This window comes from Petaurus breviceps, unplaced genomic scaffold (assembly GCF_028583685.1).
Source record: "Petaurus breviceps papuanus isolate PSGF00001 unplaced genomic scaffold, PetGlider_PUasm1.0 90994, whole genome shotgun sequence".
Lineage (NCBI taxonomy): Eukaryota > Metazoa > Chordata > Mammalia > Diprotodontia > Petauridae > Petaurus > Petaurus breviceps.
In genome coordinates this window covers 648,172-665,114 of record NW_027187393.1, presented here as the reverse complement: position 1 = coordinate 665,114, position 16,943 = coordinate 648,172, and the positions used below count along the sequence as shown (strand labels likewise).

The 16,943-nt window shown below is 45.3% G+C and overlaps 1 protein-coding gene across 1 annotated transcript in view; it reads right to left on the bottom strand.

Moving 5' to 3' along the window:
- Positions 1-139: 139 nt before the first annotated feature.
- CDHR2 (cadherin related family member 2) overlaps positions 140-16,943 on the bottom strand; it is a 60,039-nt gene continuing 43,235 nt past the window's right edge. The window contains exons 18-32 of the mRNA XM_069077765.1: positions 14,202-14,271; positions 12,369-12,980; positions 12,137-12,208; positions 11,649-11,698; positions 11,171-11,322; positions 10,583-10,691; positions 10,338-10,426; positions 9,875-9,946; positions 5,852-5,929; positions 5,636-5,696; positions 5,303-5,427; positions 5,056-5,169; positions 3,364-3,444; positions 3,059-3,143; positions 140-350 (exon numbers count right to left, since the gene is read on the bottom strand). Coding sequence (XP_068933866.1) covers positions 216-350; positions 3,059-3,143; positions 3,364-3,444; positions 5,056-5,169; positions 5,303-5,427; positions 5,636-5,696; positions 5,852-5,929; positions 9,875-9,946; positions 10,338-10,426; positions 10,583-10,691; positions 11,171-11,322; positions 11,649-11,698; positions 12,137-12,208; positions 12,369-12,980; positions 14,202-14,271 — 1,905 coding nt within the window. The 3' untranslated portion in view covers positions 140-215. The remainder of the gene's footprint in view (positions 351-3,058; positions 3,144-3,363; positions 3,445-5,055; positions 5,170-5,302; positions 5,428-5,635; positions 5,697-5,851; positions 5,930-9,874; positions 9,947-10,337; positions 10,427-10,582; positions 10,692-11,170; positions 11,323-11,648; positions 11,699-12,136; positions 12,209-12,368; positions 12,981-14,201; positions 14,272-16,943) is intronic.

The window sequence follows — 16,943 nt, the reverse complement described above, 5'->3', positions numbered from 1 at the left end:
TAGGCTAAGGTCAGCCACCAGGTCTGAGGCACATGCAAGTGAGATAAATGAGAGACATAGCAATGAAACACCAAAGGCAGATGGGTCACCACTCAGATTGTCGTGGAGGTCATCAACAGGCCAGGGCTCATGATATGTGTTCTGGGAGAAGGAGGAGTGAGAGAGGGGGTGACCTCAGGAGCGGTGTGGGAGGGTGGCATGTGCTGAATTCAGGATCAGAGGTCAGTACTAGTCAGAGCCATGTTGACTTCACCCAATTCCAGCACCATCTTGTCCTTTTCTTGATTTTTGTCCTTTCCTTCCTCCAGCACCACGGTCAGCAGCTCATCCACTGTCGACTCTGGTTTCTCCTAGGGAGGCAGAAGCCAGTTGCCAATGAAGGGTGAGGAAAGGTTCCAACTGAGGGGATAGACTGGACTCCATGGTGGTAGCAGTATTGGGGGTGGGGTGGGGGTGAAGGAAGACATTCAGACCCACAAAACCTAGTCCCTTGTTTAGGCAGGACCAGGAAGGACAGATCTGAGAATTCCAGTGATGGCTGGGAATGATGCACATGAAAATAGATAGGGGACCCCCTGGAAACCAAGAAATGGGTCCTAGTGAATTGCCACACCCTGGTCCACCCCCAAGGACCAAGGCTTGTGAGAATGGCTTTTCCCACCATTATTTCTGGTCTGAATGCACTGTGCCCTTCTCCCATCACACCTACCCTTAGCCCACGGTGCTCAGTCAGGAACTCAATCAGCAAATGATTCTTATATCAGATTATGCACAAGACCCTGTGCTCTATGCTAAGTAGGAGCCAAGAGGAGATGGGGGTGAGGAGGATGAAGAATAATGAATAATGAAGATAATAAAGAAGAGAATGATAGAGAGCTCATGTTCCAGTAGAGGGGATATGTCATGACTACATGATAAGTAGCTATGTTACAGGGTAGGAAGGAATAAATATATAAAGAAGTGTAAGGTCAGACAGAGGTGGCAGGGCCATCAAGGAAAGCTTACTGAAGGAGGAAGCATTTAAGCTGCACCTTGGAGGATAAGAAGAATAAGATTTCAGCAGAGCCAAATGGGGCACTGTAGGTAGGAAATAAAGGCAGGAAGGGATGGGGAAGAATATGTGCGGGCACACCTTGCTCTAAGCAAAAAATATAGTATTTACTTATGTGAATCAAGTGTTTGTAACTCAAATCCCATTTTAAATGTACAAGTGGAGCTTGCTACTTAAAGGAAGATTGTGGTGAGCTCTTCTGAAAAGTAAAATCTTCTGTTTTGTCAATTCTCTGTTTTGAGAATAAAAATATTCTTAAAATGAAGCTTGTATGTGTCCATGGTTATCTCACCTGAAAATTTTGGGAAAACCCTTGAGGTGCTGGGGTGACCTGAGGTAATGCCACCCTGCTTGAGGGTGGTTCAGTCCCTCTCCTGGAGCTTTTCAATGTCTCTCTCTCTCTCTCTCTCTCTCTCTCTCTCTCTCTCTCTCTCCCTCTCTCTCCCTCTCCCCTTCATCATCCTCCCTCCCTTCTTCTCCCTCTTTGTCTCCCCAGACTACTGCTGGACTCTTTCCTGACTGAGACTTTTCCATTCCCTGATAAACAGTGGAACATTTGAAGGCCCCATGAGGAACCCATAGGCTAAAACCTTGCACAGATTTTCCTTGGCTTCTTCCCAGCTGCAACTCTTCCCACCCTGAACATAGATTGGCAGAGCTAGTTGAAACTTTAGAGACCACCCAACCCCAAACCATCATTCAACAGAGGAGTAAACTGAGGCCCAGGGCAGTTAAGAAACTTGCTCCACCTCCAATGCCACAGAGATCCTGAGGGGTCCCCTCTCTAGCCTAGCCCAGTCCAGTTCCCTGGAGGAGGAGCTCTGGGCCTGAGGAAGAGGGTCCATAGGGAGTCTGGTGGAATGCAATGGAAAAAGCCCTGGCCTGGGACTAGAGTTTCCATGGGGATCATAAAATTCAGAATAGGAGACCTTAAGAAAGGTCCTATTTTACAGATCAGTAAACTGAGGCCCATCTTTGAAATTTTTTTCCCTTTCCTTTGTTTCTTAATCAAAGATTTCTTTTTAAAATCTCACTTTTGTCTCAGCTACTCTAAAGGACTTAAAATTAAAAGATCTGGGTTCCAATCCATTTCCCTGCTTGTAAAACAAGAGAGGGGGTACTTATTTTTAGTTTATTCTAACTACACCTCTTAGGAATTCTATGGGAAAAGTTCTTTCCAGGTACTAAAATTCTACATAAATGTGAATTATTAAGGATGATAGTAGGGAAAGGGTTTGTCTGCATCTGGGCCAAACAGGTAGGAAAACAGGTATAGAGGATGGGCTGACTACGTGCTGATCTCTATGTTAACAAGTATGGCATACTTGAGAATACAAAAGGAATTATGGTGTTATTCTGAAGGACTGAGAAGCTGAATCTGTAACAGGCTCACAGAATATCAAGAACTTGAAGAGTCCTTAGACTGTAAACGCTCAAGGTAGGAGAACTTTAGGATAGATTGTCACAGCTGGAAGGATCTTTCTAAAGAACAGAGAATATCAATTCCTGGGACAATTATGGTGGAGCACATAAGCCAGAATGTCAAAGTTGGAAGGGACTTCAGAGTTCATTTAGTCCAAACCTTCACTTGACAGATGAGAAAACTGAGACACTATCTTGTAGTGCTGTTATTTGTGGATGGGGGCTTAACCCTTTACTGGATCACAAGTTCCCCCACAGGAAGAATTGTGAGTCATTCCTCCCTTTTTATTTCCCCCAGGGATAAGCACAGGGTCTTTCTCATAATAGACATTTAAGAAATGTTGAATTGAATTAAATAATGATGGTGATGGTGATAATTGAGGGTGATGATGGTGAAGAAGGTTTTGACCATAATAGTTTTAATGCCTGGCTGTTAAAGTGCCAGCTGGACCCCTGAAGAATTAGTCACTAGGCCAGTCCTGAGTGGAGAAACCCTTTGTGACTTTCCTCCCTGAGCTCCTAGCAGACCATGGCTATGTGGAATCCCAAAGACTAGGAATGTTCTTACCTCCCTCCCTTTCTCACCTTGTGCTTCTTCCCTAGGTCCATGTGTGTGATCAAGTCCAAATCTGAATCTGTATCTACCTTGTTCTCATCCAGGGAGTTGATGCTGGAAGAGAAGGCTGAGTTCAAGTGGAGGCAGAGCAAGACCCTTAGCCTAGTGTGATGAACAGGACCCCAGGGGTCTCCCAGGGCTTATATCTCCTTAAGCCCAGCCCTTTACAGGGGCAGATTAGCTCTATAGATCACTCAAAGAGTCCCTCAGGAAGATTGGGTCAGGGATAAAGTGATCTGTTTAGGCAAGAAGGACAAGAGGAGGGGCTGCTCACCTTGCAACATCATCTTCGTTATGGGAGGAATGAGATTCAAAGCCCAGATCCATCGAAGAGAGATTGAGCATGGGGTTGGCTCTGTAGGAATCAAAGAATATGAGAGCTTAGAAGGAGTTAACTAACCCTAAGGTCCTTTCCAATGTTAAATCTATGATCTTACTACAGCCTCGCTCTAGTGTAAGAATCTCCTGGACAGATAGCTATCCAGCCTCTCTGCTTAAGCATATCCTGCAACAGGCAACTTACTACCTTGTAAGAGAATTCTTCACAATGGTCATAGAACCATTGAGTATTAGAGTGGAAAAGAAATTATCTAATACATTTTTCCATCACCATTTCACAACACAGAACTGTGGAAAAAACATTTGGCTCTGGAGTCAAAAGGCCCAGGTTCAAATCCAGGTTGGATTAGATGGCATTAAGGTCCCTTCCAGCTCAAAACTCCATAATTTTATGATTCCATTTGAACCCAGGACTAAATCTCAAGGTCCCCAATTCAAAGATAGGGGATCTTTCCACTTGTTGCCCAATGAATAACATGCTGGACTTGGAGCAAGGAAGCGATGGATTGGAATCCTGCTGCCTTTGACTATTCCTAGCTGTGTGTCTATGGATAAATCATTTGGTTTTTCTGACCTTCACTGTCTTCATCTGTAATGTAAGGATAACAATAGCACCCACTTGGGGCGGCCAGGTGGCTCAGCAAGTAAGAGCACCGGCTCCAGTGTTGGGATGACCTGGATCCAATCCGGGCTCAGATACTCAGCACCACACCCAGAAATAACTGGCCGTGTAACCTTGAGCAAGTTACTTAACCCTGATTGCTTAAAAAAAAAACAATAGCACCCACCTCCCAGGGTTGTAGTGAGGATGGAGATAATGTTTGTAAGGCACTTTACAAACATTAAAGTGCTATACAAATGTCTGTTATTATTATGCCTCCCAAAACTGGCTCCCAAATTGGCTCCCAAAACTGAACTTTGAGAATAGGCTCTTTGCCTACTCTCAATGCTCATAATAAAACAATGAGAATTTATATATCCACATAAGGTTTTTAAAAGCACTTTACATGCCATCTCCTTTGATCCTCACTATAATCCAGAGAGAGAGAGAGAGAGAAAAGAGGGGGGGAGAGAAGGGGGAGAGAGAGAGAGAGAGAGAGAGAGAGAGAGAGAGAGAGAGAGAGAGAGAGAGAGAGAGAGAAAGTATCATTATCCCCATTTTGTAGATAAGGAAACTGAGATTGAAGAGGATGTGATTGCCCAGAGTCTCATAGCTAAGTAAGTCCTTCCTGACTCCAAGTCCAGCATTCTATCCACCAAGTCACCTAGTCACCAATCCTCACTAACCCTTACTCTAATCATTTCCCAGGGCCAGAAGAGGAAACACTTTAAGCCAGAGGTGAGGAACCCTCGACCTCAAGGCCACATGTGGCCCTCTAGGTCCACAAGTGCAGCCCTTTGACTAAATCCAAATTCACAGAACAAATACTTTTATTAATGGGTTTAATTTTTTAAATGGGATTTGTTCTGTGAATTTTGGATTCAGTCAAAGGGCTGAACTTGTGGACCTAGAGGGCCACATGTGGCCTTGGGGTTGCAGGTTCCCCTCTTCTGCTTTGAGCAATCTCCACCCCTACCCTCAATACTATCACCGCCATCATCCAATCGGTCCAAGGATGATGCTCACCTCTCCGAATTAAACAGGTTTGTTCCAGGGATTACAGAGCCCTGCAGGTTAGATCCAGGGCTTGTCTTCTTGGCCTCTTTGGCAGCCTTCACAGCTCTCAGTTTCCTTTTGTAGCTGAGGAGCAGGAGAGAAGAGAATCAGGTCACAAGAGGAGGGGTGGTGGAAGGGAAAGGGAGAAGGGTATCTGTTTTCAGATATGGGAAACAGGAGCAACTTGGGGCTCCCAAGGCTGCTGGCCCCAAGATACCTCTTCCTGGTGCACACCAATGATGTGGTCATGATGATGATAAGAAGTATCATGGCACCCCCTAGCCCAGCAATGACGCTGAGGTACTCCTTGTCCTTGTCCTGCTCTGTCTCCTCCCCAGAGCCCTGGAAGGTCAGAAAGACTTTGGGATCCCCATCCCCCATTCCCTTCTCCCTCCAACTCTCATCCTGTCCACTATATCTTCTCTCTCCACTAGCTCCAATCCCTGATGACCCTCTTGTACTCCCCAATTCCCATCCTTTCCCCCCTTGCTTTCCTTCCAGCTCCTCTTTCCAACCCCTCCCTCCTCTCTCCCTGACTAAAGGTACTCACAATCACCACCAGCCCAAGTCGTAGCAGTGTGGCTAACGTCTCCTGGTCATCCCGGATGTATCTAGCCAGAAGAAGACCACTTAGGCTCCTGCTCAAGGGACTGGAGACTCTGCTTGTCCCTAAGGCAGGAAGCTGGATCTCATCCTGGAAGCCTGTTGCCTCTCCCCTCCACAAATACATCATCACCCATAGCCCTCAGTCACCCATGCAACTCACAGGTTAACATCATTGAGGTTCAAGGCTGTTCCATTGGGGTACACAAAGTAGGCATCCATATAAGATAAACCTTTAGCCCTGAGAGAACCAGACAGAAGGAGGTCAAAACGCAGGGAGGGTTAGAGGTGTTCTACAATCTAAAGGTGGGAAGGGTCTTCAGAAGTCATAGGGTTCTGCTAGAAAAATTCTGGTGAAAGAAAAGCTCACTACCTTCCAAGTCAGCCCATTCCTATCTTCTTTGTGAGGAAGTTCTTCCTTCCCTCTAGCTTTAAACTACTCTCTTCTACCCATAGTTTCTGGCTCTGGCCTGAGAGGCCAAACAGGATTAACTGAATCTTTTTCCCTCACCGAAGCTCTTCACAGCTGTCACACACCACCCTCATCCCAGTCTTCTGGGATTTAACCTCCCCAGTTCCTTCAACCAGAGCTTGCCTGGTCTCTATACCTCTTACCATTCTGATTGTACATGCTCCAATTTGTCAATGTCCTTTCAAAGATGAAGAGCCCAGGACTGAAGACAATCCAGATGTGTTCTGGCCAAGGCAGAGCACATCAGGACTATAGCTTCTCTCATTCTGGACAGAACACCTCTCTTAATCTAGCCTAAGATTGAATTCATTTTTTTCTCCTTTTGCATATCATATTACACTGCAGACTCATGGAACTTGGAAACCAGTAAGACTCTCCTCCCAACCAGGTCTTTTTTATATAGAGTTAGTTACCTCAAATCATGCCTCCTTGTTCTGTCCTATGCTAATTATTTATGCCTATGCTTTATCTCTACTATCAGACTATGAGCATCCTGACAGCAGGGACTGTTTAACAATATTGGTAGTAAGACTTGAAAGGAACTGACTCTTGGCACCAAGGCTAGATTAGGACCCTAGCAAGGCATCTAAAGACTCTTGAAGGTCTTCGGGGAACAGAGCATCTGATTAAGTGCCTAAGATATGTATTGGAATCACAGGAGATCCAGGAGGTAGCATGTGAGATCCAGGAATTCTCCCCTTCAGGTAGAAGAAGTGGGTTTAGGAAGGTAAACTGTCCCTTTGGGGGACTCTTCAAGCAAGATCCTATGATATCCATGGGCTGTGGGAAAGGAAGAAGAGCTGGTGCTGGATGGGAGGAGGGGCTTGTTTAGCCCATAGTTCATGGGAAAAGGAATTCAGGGTTTTAGAGTTCAAGGTGAGTCCCTAGTTTGAAGTGGAAACCAAGAAACTTTTTTTTTCTCAAGTTTTCCTAGAGAACTGTGCCTAGATCTCTCCTTTGCCCCCTGGAGGCAGCTACGTTGGTTCAGTGCACATTGGGTCTGGAATCAGTATAAATCTGAGCCAAATCAGACCTCAGACACTTACTGGCTGTGTGACCCTTGGCAAGTCACTTAACCTTTGTCTGCCCCATTTCCTTCCTATACAAAATGGGATAATAATAGTCCTTCCCTGAACTGTTCTGAGGATCAAGTGAGAAATCTGTAGCACACTTAGCCCAGTGCCTAGGACACAGAAGGTGCTTAATTAAGTACCTTGCTTAAATGCTTTAATTTCTTGTGTCCTTCCTTCCTTTCTTCCCTACCCCACCCTACCTTCTATCATATTCATCTTTGTACATGGCCTATCCCATCTAGTGGAATGTCAGTTTCTGGAGATCATTCAATCAGTAGTTTGTTCAGCAAATGTTTGCTGAATAGATATATTTTACACTACTTTAATAAAGAGATTTTGTCCAGCAGTTGGGAAGGGAGAGCCTTGCTGGTCTCTGACCTTCATCAGGCTACTTCTGGAGCATCCTAGCTAAAGTTCTGAGCATCAGACTTGAGGAAGGCCGTTGACAAGTTGGAAGGAGTGCAGCATGGGCATGGGGCTAGAAACCATCCCATATATATGGATCAGCTGAAGGAACTAGAAATATTAAGCTTATAGAAGAGAAGACTTAGGGTGGCTTGGTAAATAGAGCACTGGTCCTGGAGTCATGAGGACCTGAGTTCAAATCTGGACTCAGACATTTAAACACTTGCTAGTCGTGTGACATTGGGCAAGTCACTTAACCCCAATTGCCCTGCCTCCCCCCTCCAAAAAAAAAAATAAGAGATGATTTCAAGGGAATCTGGGAGTGGGTGATATAGAATGGTTGAAGGGAATGCCCATATCAATGAGGTCACAGTTCTATTGGAGAACTGGAAATCAAAAAAACTGTCTTCAAATGGTATTCGAATGGCTGACATGGGAAAGATAAAATCTGTTCTGCTGCTGAGCCAGCAGGGGCAGGGGTCAAAGAGTGTAGGGAAGGGGCCCAGTAGCTGATATCAGCTCAGTTTTCAGTAAAACTTCCTTAAGATTAGGACTAAGACAAGAACAGGTGACCTCTGGAATTAGCTATTTCCCTTCTCTGGAGATCTTCAAACGAACTTTGGATGTCCACTTGTCAAGAATATAGAGGGGATTCCTTTCAAGGCAGGGGTTGGCCTAAACAGACTCCCAGTTCTGAGGTTCTTCAACACTTTGGTGACACAGTCAATAGAGCACCGAGCATGGAGTCAAGAAGACTTGAGTTCAAATCCAGCCTCAGACATTTATTAGCTGTATTACCCTGTGCAAATCACTTCACCCTGTTTGCCTTAGTTTCCTCACCTGTTAAATGGGCTGAAAGAAGAAATGACAAATCCCTCCAGTGTCTTTGCCAAGAAAACTCCAGAAAGGGTCACAAAGAGTCAGATAGGACTGAAAAGTGACTGAACAACAACATGATGCTTTGAAATAAAAGACCATGGGATTGGGGTGGCTAGATGGTTGGGTGAGTAGAGCACTGGCCCTGGAGTCAGGAGGACCTGAGTTCAAATCCAGCCTCAGACATGTAACACAAAAAACTAGCCATGTGATCCTGGACAAGTCACTTAACCCCAATTGCCCTCCAAAAAAGCAAAAAAAAAAAAAGACCATGGGATTGTTGGCTGGCACAGCAGATAGGTCCCTTGATATGGAATCAGGAAGACTTGAGGTCAAAACAAACCCCTGACACTTCCTAGTTGTGTGGTCCTGAGCAAGTCACTTAACCTCTGTTTGCCTCAGTTTCCTCAATTGTAAAATGTGGATAATAATAGAACCTATCTTGCAGAGTTGTTGTAAGGATCAAATGAGATACTAACTGTAATAATTGTAAAGCGTTTAGCACGGTGCCTGACACATAGTAAGTACTATATAAATGTTAGCTCTTGTTATTATAGCCATTAATGGGATTTAGAGGTAGAAGGGACCTTGAAGGCTAGCTTCAAATCTACGAGCCCATAATTCTAGTCCAATTCCTTCATTGTATTGGAAAAGAAATGGAGGCCCAGAGATAGGAATTAATTTAGCCAAGGTCACACACACATAGTAAGTAATAGAGCTATGACTTGTATCTAGCTAGACCCCCAATCTAATGTCTTACATGTTGGGAGTTAAAAGGAGAGACATTTAGGCTCTATACAAGGAAGAACTTCCTAGCAATGAAAACCATCCCAAAGTGGAATGGGTCTCTTGAGGAGGAAGTGAATTCTCCATCCCTAGAAATCTTTGAGCAGAGGGTGGCTGATCACTTTTCTGGAATGTTGTGGAGGGGAATTTTTGATCAAGTCCTGGTTGGCCAAGGTACCCTTCTGGTGATGAGACGTTGTGACTCTGCATCCCCTATATCTACAGAAAAGGGATTCTGGAGCTAAAGCTGTAGTGGCTGGCCCAGGTCACAATGGCCAGCTTGGAAGCAAGTGGGAACCCAAATTACAGGGCTGCCCTCCCAATGAATTACTGAAAGGTGGGAATGGTCAAACCTCCCCATGGACCGAGACCTTGAGGAAGCCCTAGAAGAAGGGAAACAATGGCTGGCATTGCTACTGACTATCACACTCTTAGGCTGAGGATCACTGTCTGCCCCTCCCCACCCTGTCTCCAGTCTCTGTCCATCACCTATGACCTCCAGTGCCCCCTTTCTTGTATGCCCTTCCCATACTCTACCCCATATGAAGCACTGTTCTGTGCTTGAAGCACCCACCTGGTGGTTGAGGTCTCCATGTCCTGAATGCCCACGATGTAGACTGTGGTCTTTGTTGCTACCATCAGGGCACTACAAGCCAAGCAGAGATCAATGGAGAGACAAAAGGAGCTTGTGCCCCCTCTATCCCTCCAGGGCTGGCGCTGGTCCCAGCTCACAGCCTGGAAGCCACCTTAACTGTGAGTCACCTCCTAATCCTGGGAGTTCCAGGTTCAGTGATAGGCACAGAGATTCAGACAGAGCCAAGACTGGGAATGGACACTGAAGCAAGGGCAGGACTGAGGTAGGTAATCAGCAGAGATGGGGCAGGGAAGGGGGCACAAAAGGAAAGGGAAGAACAGGGATACAGTGTGGCTTTGAGGCCTGTTCAGGGTTGGACACACAGAGGCAGGGTCCCATTTCCCTCCCTGGTGCCCTTTCCTCCCAAGGGTCCCGGAGATAGAAGGCTGGCCCCAGACCATACGCTCTGATTATATTGGCATTGCTTCCCACTTCTGTTGCTGCTGTTGAGAACTGAAGCCGCAGACGATAGTTCTTGTCCACAGTGAAGAGCTAATGGGGATCAAGAAATAAAAGACCATGGAACTGAAGGCTTTTGGGGGCTGATCGCTTAGAGGGCTAGTGCCTGGGGTGGGGCTTAAAGAGCTAGCAGGTCAAAGGTCTTGGGAGGGAAGTAAGACCAGGGACACTGAGGGTTCATATACTCACATTCAGGGAGGTGTTGGCTGTCAGAGGAGAGCCCTCACTAGGGCTATCTTGGGCCCTGATTGTTAGATTGTAGGTCCCCTGAAGGGAACTGTCAAGGGAAGCCACCACCCTGGGGAAAGTCCCAGCTCAGGATTAGGCTCCCCTTCACCAAGCTCAGAAAATCCCCCCTTCACAACTAGTCCCCTCCTCCTCCCCTGACCTCTGCCCACCTAAAATGATAATCTCTTAAAGCTATAAAGGACATTTGAAGTGGCCTAGTCCAGTGTCCTACCCAATACAGGAAAACTCTCTATGGCATCTCAATGACTAGCTTCTATTTGGATGCTTGCAGGGATCTTACTACCTACCAAAGCAACCCAGAACTAAAGAATGTCAGATTTGGAAGAGACCACAGGGACAATCTAGGCCAATCCATATCTGTAAGGAAATCCCCTCTAAAGTATTCCCCTAAAAGTGATCACTCAGTCTTCAATGACCAATTACCAGCCCTTCCTTCCACTGTTGGAAAGCTCTGATTATCCCTCCCCCAAAACGAGGCCACTTGCTACTCTTCAATTCCCAACTCTGAAACCCTCTCCCCCAGGTTACTTTATGCTGCCTGTGTATATGTTGCCCTCAGATGAAGGGCTGATCTGGAACAGGCCTTCAAAGAGGCTGCTGGAACCATCCTTGGAGATGAATTCCACCCGGTCAATGAAGAAGGAGAGGACTGCATTGACCCCATCATCCTCATCTGTGGCCTATGAAAAAGAGTAACACAGGGTAGCCTAGACTGGGATCTTCTAGTCTGAGACCTGGAAACATGGGATTTGGAAGACAGTGGCCAGATAACCAGAGTTTCATGGTTCCCCCAGAACTGAAGGGGAACCCAAAGATCATCAAATCTTATCCTTTTTTTCACAATGGAAATGACTTGTCTAAGATCACACAGAGAATGGATGGAAGAGGGGAGCGAGAACCCAGGTCTTTTGACTCATAGGCCAAAATTCTTTCCAATGCATCCATCATGTTATTTCCTAGAGAATCAAATGGCTGAGACCCAAGGTCCCAAGGAGTGACCTCTTACCTTCACAGAAGCCACTTGCTGATTCACAGAAATAATTTCTGGTATGACCACTGCAGAGAAGAGACAGAATGAACAGACTCATCAGATGCCAGGTCTTGGGGGCAAGATGCAAGGCGCATCCTATTAGGAGAGCAAGGGAGTTGTGGTGGGAAGATAGTGGTATGGAGAGAGACTGGACTCGTGATTTCATTAATATGGACAACTCTAGGTTAAGGAAAACTCCCTCCATCTACTTTCTCTATAATTTAGAGAGTTACACAGAAAACTGAGAGGTTAAGTGTCTTCTCCAAGGTCACACAGTCAGAGGGAGGTCTTAAATACAGGTCATCCTGATTTACAAGGCTGGGCCAAGGGGGAAGGAAGGTCCTCAAATTTGCCTACTTATCACAGTTCCTTGGACTAATTGGGTTGAGGTCACTCCAGAGAGCAGCAAAAAGACTCAGACATAGAGAGATCCACAGCACAGAGAGAAAGTGGTTATTCCTCACCAAATGTCTCATCCAAAGGCAGAAATTGGGGTGGATGGTCATTCACATCCAAGATGGCGATGGGTAGAGTCTCTGCAAAAGCAGAAGACAGAGACTCAGTCCTATAGAAAGAGGCTAAAACTGATGTCTCCCAAGTTCCCCGTCTTTCTCTCCTGTCTCCACTCTAGCATTCCTTCACCTTTAGCTTCTCCCAATTCACCATTCTCCCCATGCTAGCCTGAACAGCCCTTACCATTAGGGCTGTTGGCAGGGAAACCCTCAGCTGTATGAAGATCCCAGGCCTGGAGGAGTAGTCTCACGAGGTCACAGACTTCATAATCGATGGTCAAGCTGTCATTGATATAGACACTACCATTGGGGACCAGCCTGAACCAGTCTTGGCACACAGTACCCACATCAACCCCCCTTTTGAAGCAGCCTGTGTCCTGAAGATGGATTTCCAATGAGGCATTTGTGTCAGGATCTTGGGCCTGCACATGAGCCACGAGCTCATCCTCATTGCCTTGGTGTTCAAAAACTTTGACTTCCTCCAAAGAGGATGCCACGATGCTTGGGGCCTCGTCGTTCACATCATCCGTGATCACCAGCACCGTGGCAGACCCTGTCCCTTCAGACTCAACTGCGTTCTGTGCCAACACAGTCAATGTGAAGTCTTTGGGCGGCCTTTCATAATCTAGGCTCACATCGGAGACAAGGGATAAATCCCCCTGATTCCGGCCTGAGCCCAGGAATCTGGAGCGGATCCCAAAATTGCTGGCTCCATCCCCAGTCAGAGTGAAAGTGACTCGGTTGTTGACATCCATCTGGTCAGCATCCCAGGCCTCCACGAAACCCAAGTATGCACCTGCCAGGCCCAAGAAGGAAACTGAGCTTCTGCCTCTCTCCAAAGACCTTCAGCCACCTGCTTGGTCATTGGGAAACACACCCTGATTTGGAGTCTGGTCCTTTGGGATAGATTTCATTGGGAGTCACTGGAAGACACTTCCTGAACCCCAACCTGAGGCACTGGGAGATGATCCCTGGCCCAAGAATTAAGTCATTCTTTACCCCCACGCCATTCTTGGTGATTTCAAGGCAATTCAACTCTTCAAGTAAAGAGCCCAGATGTGCTGGACTGGAGATGTTGGCAAGATGGCAGATATCTGAGCTCCCAGGGACTTAGAAAGCAGAGACTTGATTTTCTTGTATGTTACATTGACTAGGGATAGGGACTGGCCCTGTGACTTCAGTGTTATAGGTAAAGGAAGCTTCTTCTACCAATACAGGCCAACACCTTCTTTGCAACTTAGTTACTTAGAGCACAGAGAGGTTAAGTGATTTGCCCAGGGTCACTCAGTCAGGGTGTGTCAGAGGCAGGACTTGAACACAGGACTTCCTGACTTCTAGGATGGTTCTTTAGACATTATGCCACAGTGTCTCTATGATTATATTACATAATAATATTAACATACATCATGTCTCTCAGCCAGGTGGCACAGTGGATAGAATGCCAAGCCTGGAGTCAAGAAGGCTCATCTTTCTGAATTCAAATCTGGCCTCAGACACTTACTAGCTGTGTGACCCTGGACAAATCACTTAATCCTGTTTGCCTCAGCTTCCTCATCTGTCAATTGAGCTGGAAAAGGAAATGGCAAATCCCTCTAGTATCTTTGCCTTGAAAACCCCAAATGGGGGACAGAGTCAGACACAACTGAAATGACTGAACAACAAGAATGTGTCTCTCATGTCTAGAGACACTTGAGGTTTAAAAAGCGCATTGCCTATTACGCCCTACTGAGATAGTAATGCAATTGTTACCATCCTAATTTCACAGATAAGTGAGCCTAAGCTCAGGTGGAGTGAGTAACTTCCTCAGTATCACACAGCTTATAAATAGCACAAAAGGTACTGTCCTGCCTCTGACACATGCCAGCTGTGACTCTGGGCAAATCACTTCTGGATCCAAAGCACAAAGACTAAATCCAGAAGCTCTTGCCACTGTACCACACTGTCTAGGCCATCCCCCCACCCATCCCTCTCCCAAACACATGCCCTTTATTCTGGAAGGGGGGAGGGTAATACTCACCCTTATCTCCTTCCTTTACATGGAATTCATAAGTGGTAGTAATGAACACAGGCATGTTGTCATTGATGTCCTGAGGATAGAGGATGTTTGGGGGGTAACTGGCAGATAAAGGTTAAATTTAACAAGACAGAAATATATAAAAGAGTCTGCGAAGCAAATGAGGTGTGTGCACGAACTATAAGGTGAGTTTGGGATCCAACACCCCCCTTTTCCAACAGACCCCTTTCCCCTTGACTGTCAACCAATGGCCTAAAATTTCCACCAACTCTGTATTCCATACTTCTAGGAAAACCAAAAAGGAACCAGGATCAGAGATAGGGAGGTCAAAATGGATCTCAGAACTGGAGGAAAAAAGAGAGGAATATGTACCCCTTCAATGGTCACTTTTTTATTCCCCAACCTTCCCTCTGAGATTTCTATGATGAATTTAATACAGCTCTTAGTATTGGGAATTAGAAAATGGAATGGCAAGGCTAGAAGAGACTTTTCAAAAATCATCTAGCCCCACACTCTCATTTGATAGCTGATCTAGAAAAATTAAGATCTAGAAAAAAAGAGTGGCTTGTCTAGGAGCACACATGTAGCAGACAGGGTATATTATAGCTGACTGTGATTACATCTTACTTCTCTTCTATACATAAGCTCTGTGAGGGCAGGAACCATGTGCGGTCTGCACACAATGAGCATTGATATATTTACTAAGAGAATGGTCATCATCTGTCCTGAGGTCCCTCCTTTTGAACATTCCCTCCTCCTATAGCTTCTGAGATACTGCTCTCTCTCTCTCTCTCTCTCTCTCTCTCTCTCTCTCTCTCTCTCTCAGTTCTCCTCCTACCTCCATGACCATTACTTCTCAGAGTCTTTTGCTGTCACATCACCCATCATCTGCCTCCCAAGTGTGGGTGACCCCCAACGCTCTGCTGTGGGATCTCTTCTCACTCTGTGTTTTCTTTTGATGTTCTCCTCTTTTCCCATGTGTTCATTAATCATCTCTTCAGGTGCCTTACAAATCTCTATCTTCCACCATAACTGCTCTTAAACTCTCATATCATCAACTGTCTGCTAGATATTTTCTACAGTATGTCTTATAAATATCTCAAACTCAACATGTTCAAAATGAAACTGATGGTCTTCTCCTAAAACCCACCCCTCTTCCTAATTTCCCAATTTATGTTGAGAATATAAATATATTCCCATTAAATGTATTTTGCATCACTACATGTGTGTAATCTATGTCAAATTGTTTGACTTCTCAATGAGAGCAGGGGAGGAGAAAATTTGGAACTCAAAATTTGCAAAAAGAATGTTTTCACATGTAATTGGGAAAAATAAAATACTTTTAAAAATAAACACCTTCCCATTAACCCAGATACAATGATAACTATCATTTTCAAAGCACTCTATGGTCTATTAATCATTGTATAAAATGTTACCTCATTGAATTTCCATAACAACTCTGTGAAGAAGGTGCTAGTCTTATCTCCATTTTATAGAATTAGAAACTGAGCTGAGAGAGGAATTAAGTGACTTGTCCATTCTTAGATAGCTAATAAGTGTCTGAGATGGTATTTGAACTCAGGTCTTCCTGGCTCTCAACCCCTGCACCTCCAATCTCCCTTTTTCAGTACATCTCATGTCTCTTCTTCTGTCTCCCATGGGCACTGACAAACTCCAGGCCTTTGTCATACTATTATATTAGCCTCTTGTCCCCCAGCTTCCAGTGTCTCCTCTGTCTACTCCATATTTCACATAGTTGCCAAAATAATCTTCCTACCAGTCTGACCATGTCACTTCCTTGGGTCAAAAACCTTCAAATGGCTTTATTTACCTCTAGAATACAATGCAGACTCTTCAGGGAGGCATCTGAAGTCCTCTACAGCCTGGATAGAGCCTCCTTTCATTCTCCTCTATGTCGGTATGTTCTGCCCAAATTGGATTGCTAATTGTTCTCCAAACCTGACATGATGACCCCCCACCCCCCATCTCCATACATTCACACAGGCTGCAATGCTCTCCCTACTTATCTCTGCCCTTCAAAATCTTAGATCTTCCTTGGAGGCTCAGCTGAGACGCCACTTCTTCTGTGAAGCCTTCCCCAACACCCACCCACTCATGCAGCTGTCAATGTTCTCTTGCTTTTAAAATTACCTTTGCAATACTATGTATCTCCACGTATACTGATCAGCATGCATATTGCTTTCCCTCAGCAAAATACAAGCCCCTTGAGGGCAGGGTATGGCTTTACTATGGTCTGTGAATTCCTAATATCTAGCACAGGTATTATATATGCTAAGTGATTAATAAATTAATTATTAATATAAGTAAAAAATAAATTAATAAAAGTAATTGATAAATAAAATTAATAAATGGGTTGAGTTTATTGACTTGTTGTTTAATGAAATGGAAGTGTAACCCCAGTCCCAAAGCCCACTGGTATAGGACTCTCTCCTCATTGGTAGAGACAAATATCCTGTCCCACATGAGGATGGTGGCAGAGTTGGCAAGAGCTTAGTGGGTTTGGGGAAGGGGCTTACAGAAGAAATGAGAGAGGACCTAGGAGCAGCTAGGTGGCACAGTGCATAGAGCACCGACCCTGAAGGCAGGAGGATCTGACTTCAAATACAGTCTCTGATAGACACTTGACACTTACTAGCTGTGTGACCCTGGGCAAGTCACTTAACCCTAATTACCTCACAAAAAAAGGACCTAGATTCTATATCTAGAACACTTTAAGGCCAAAGC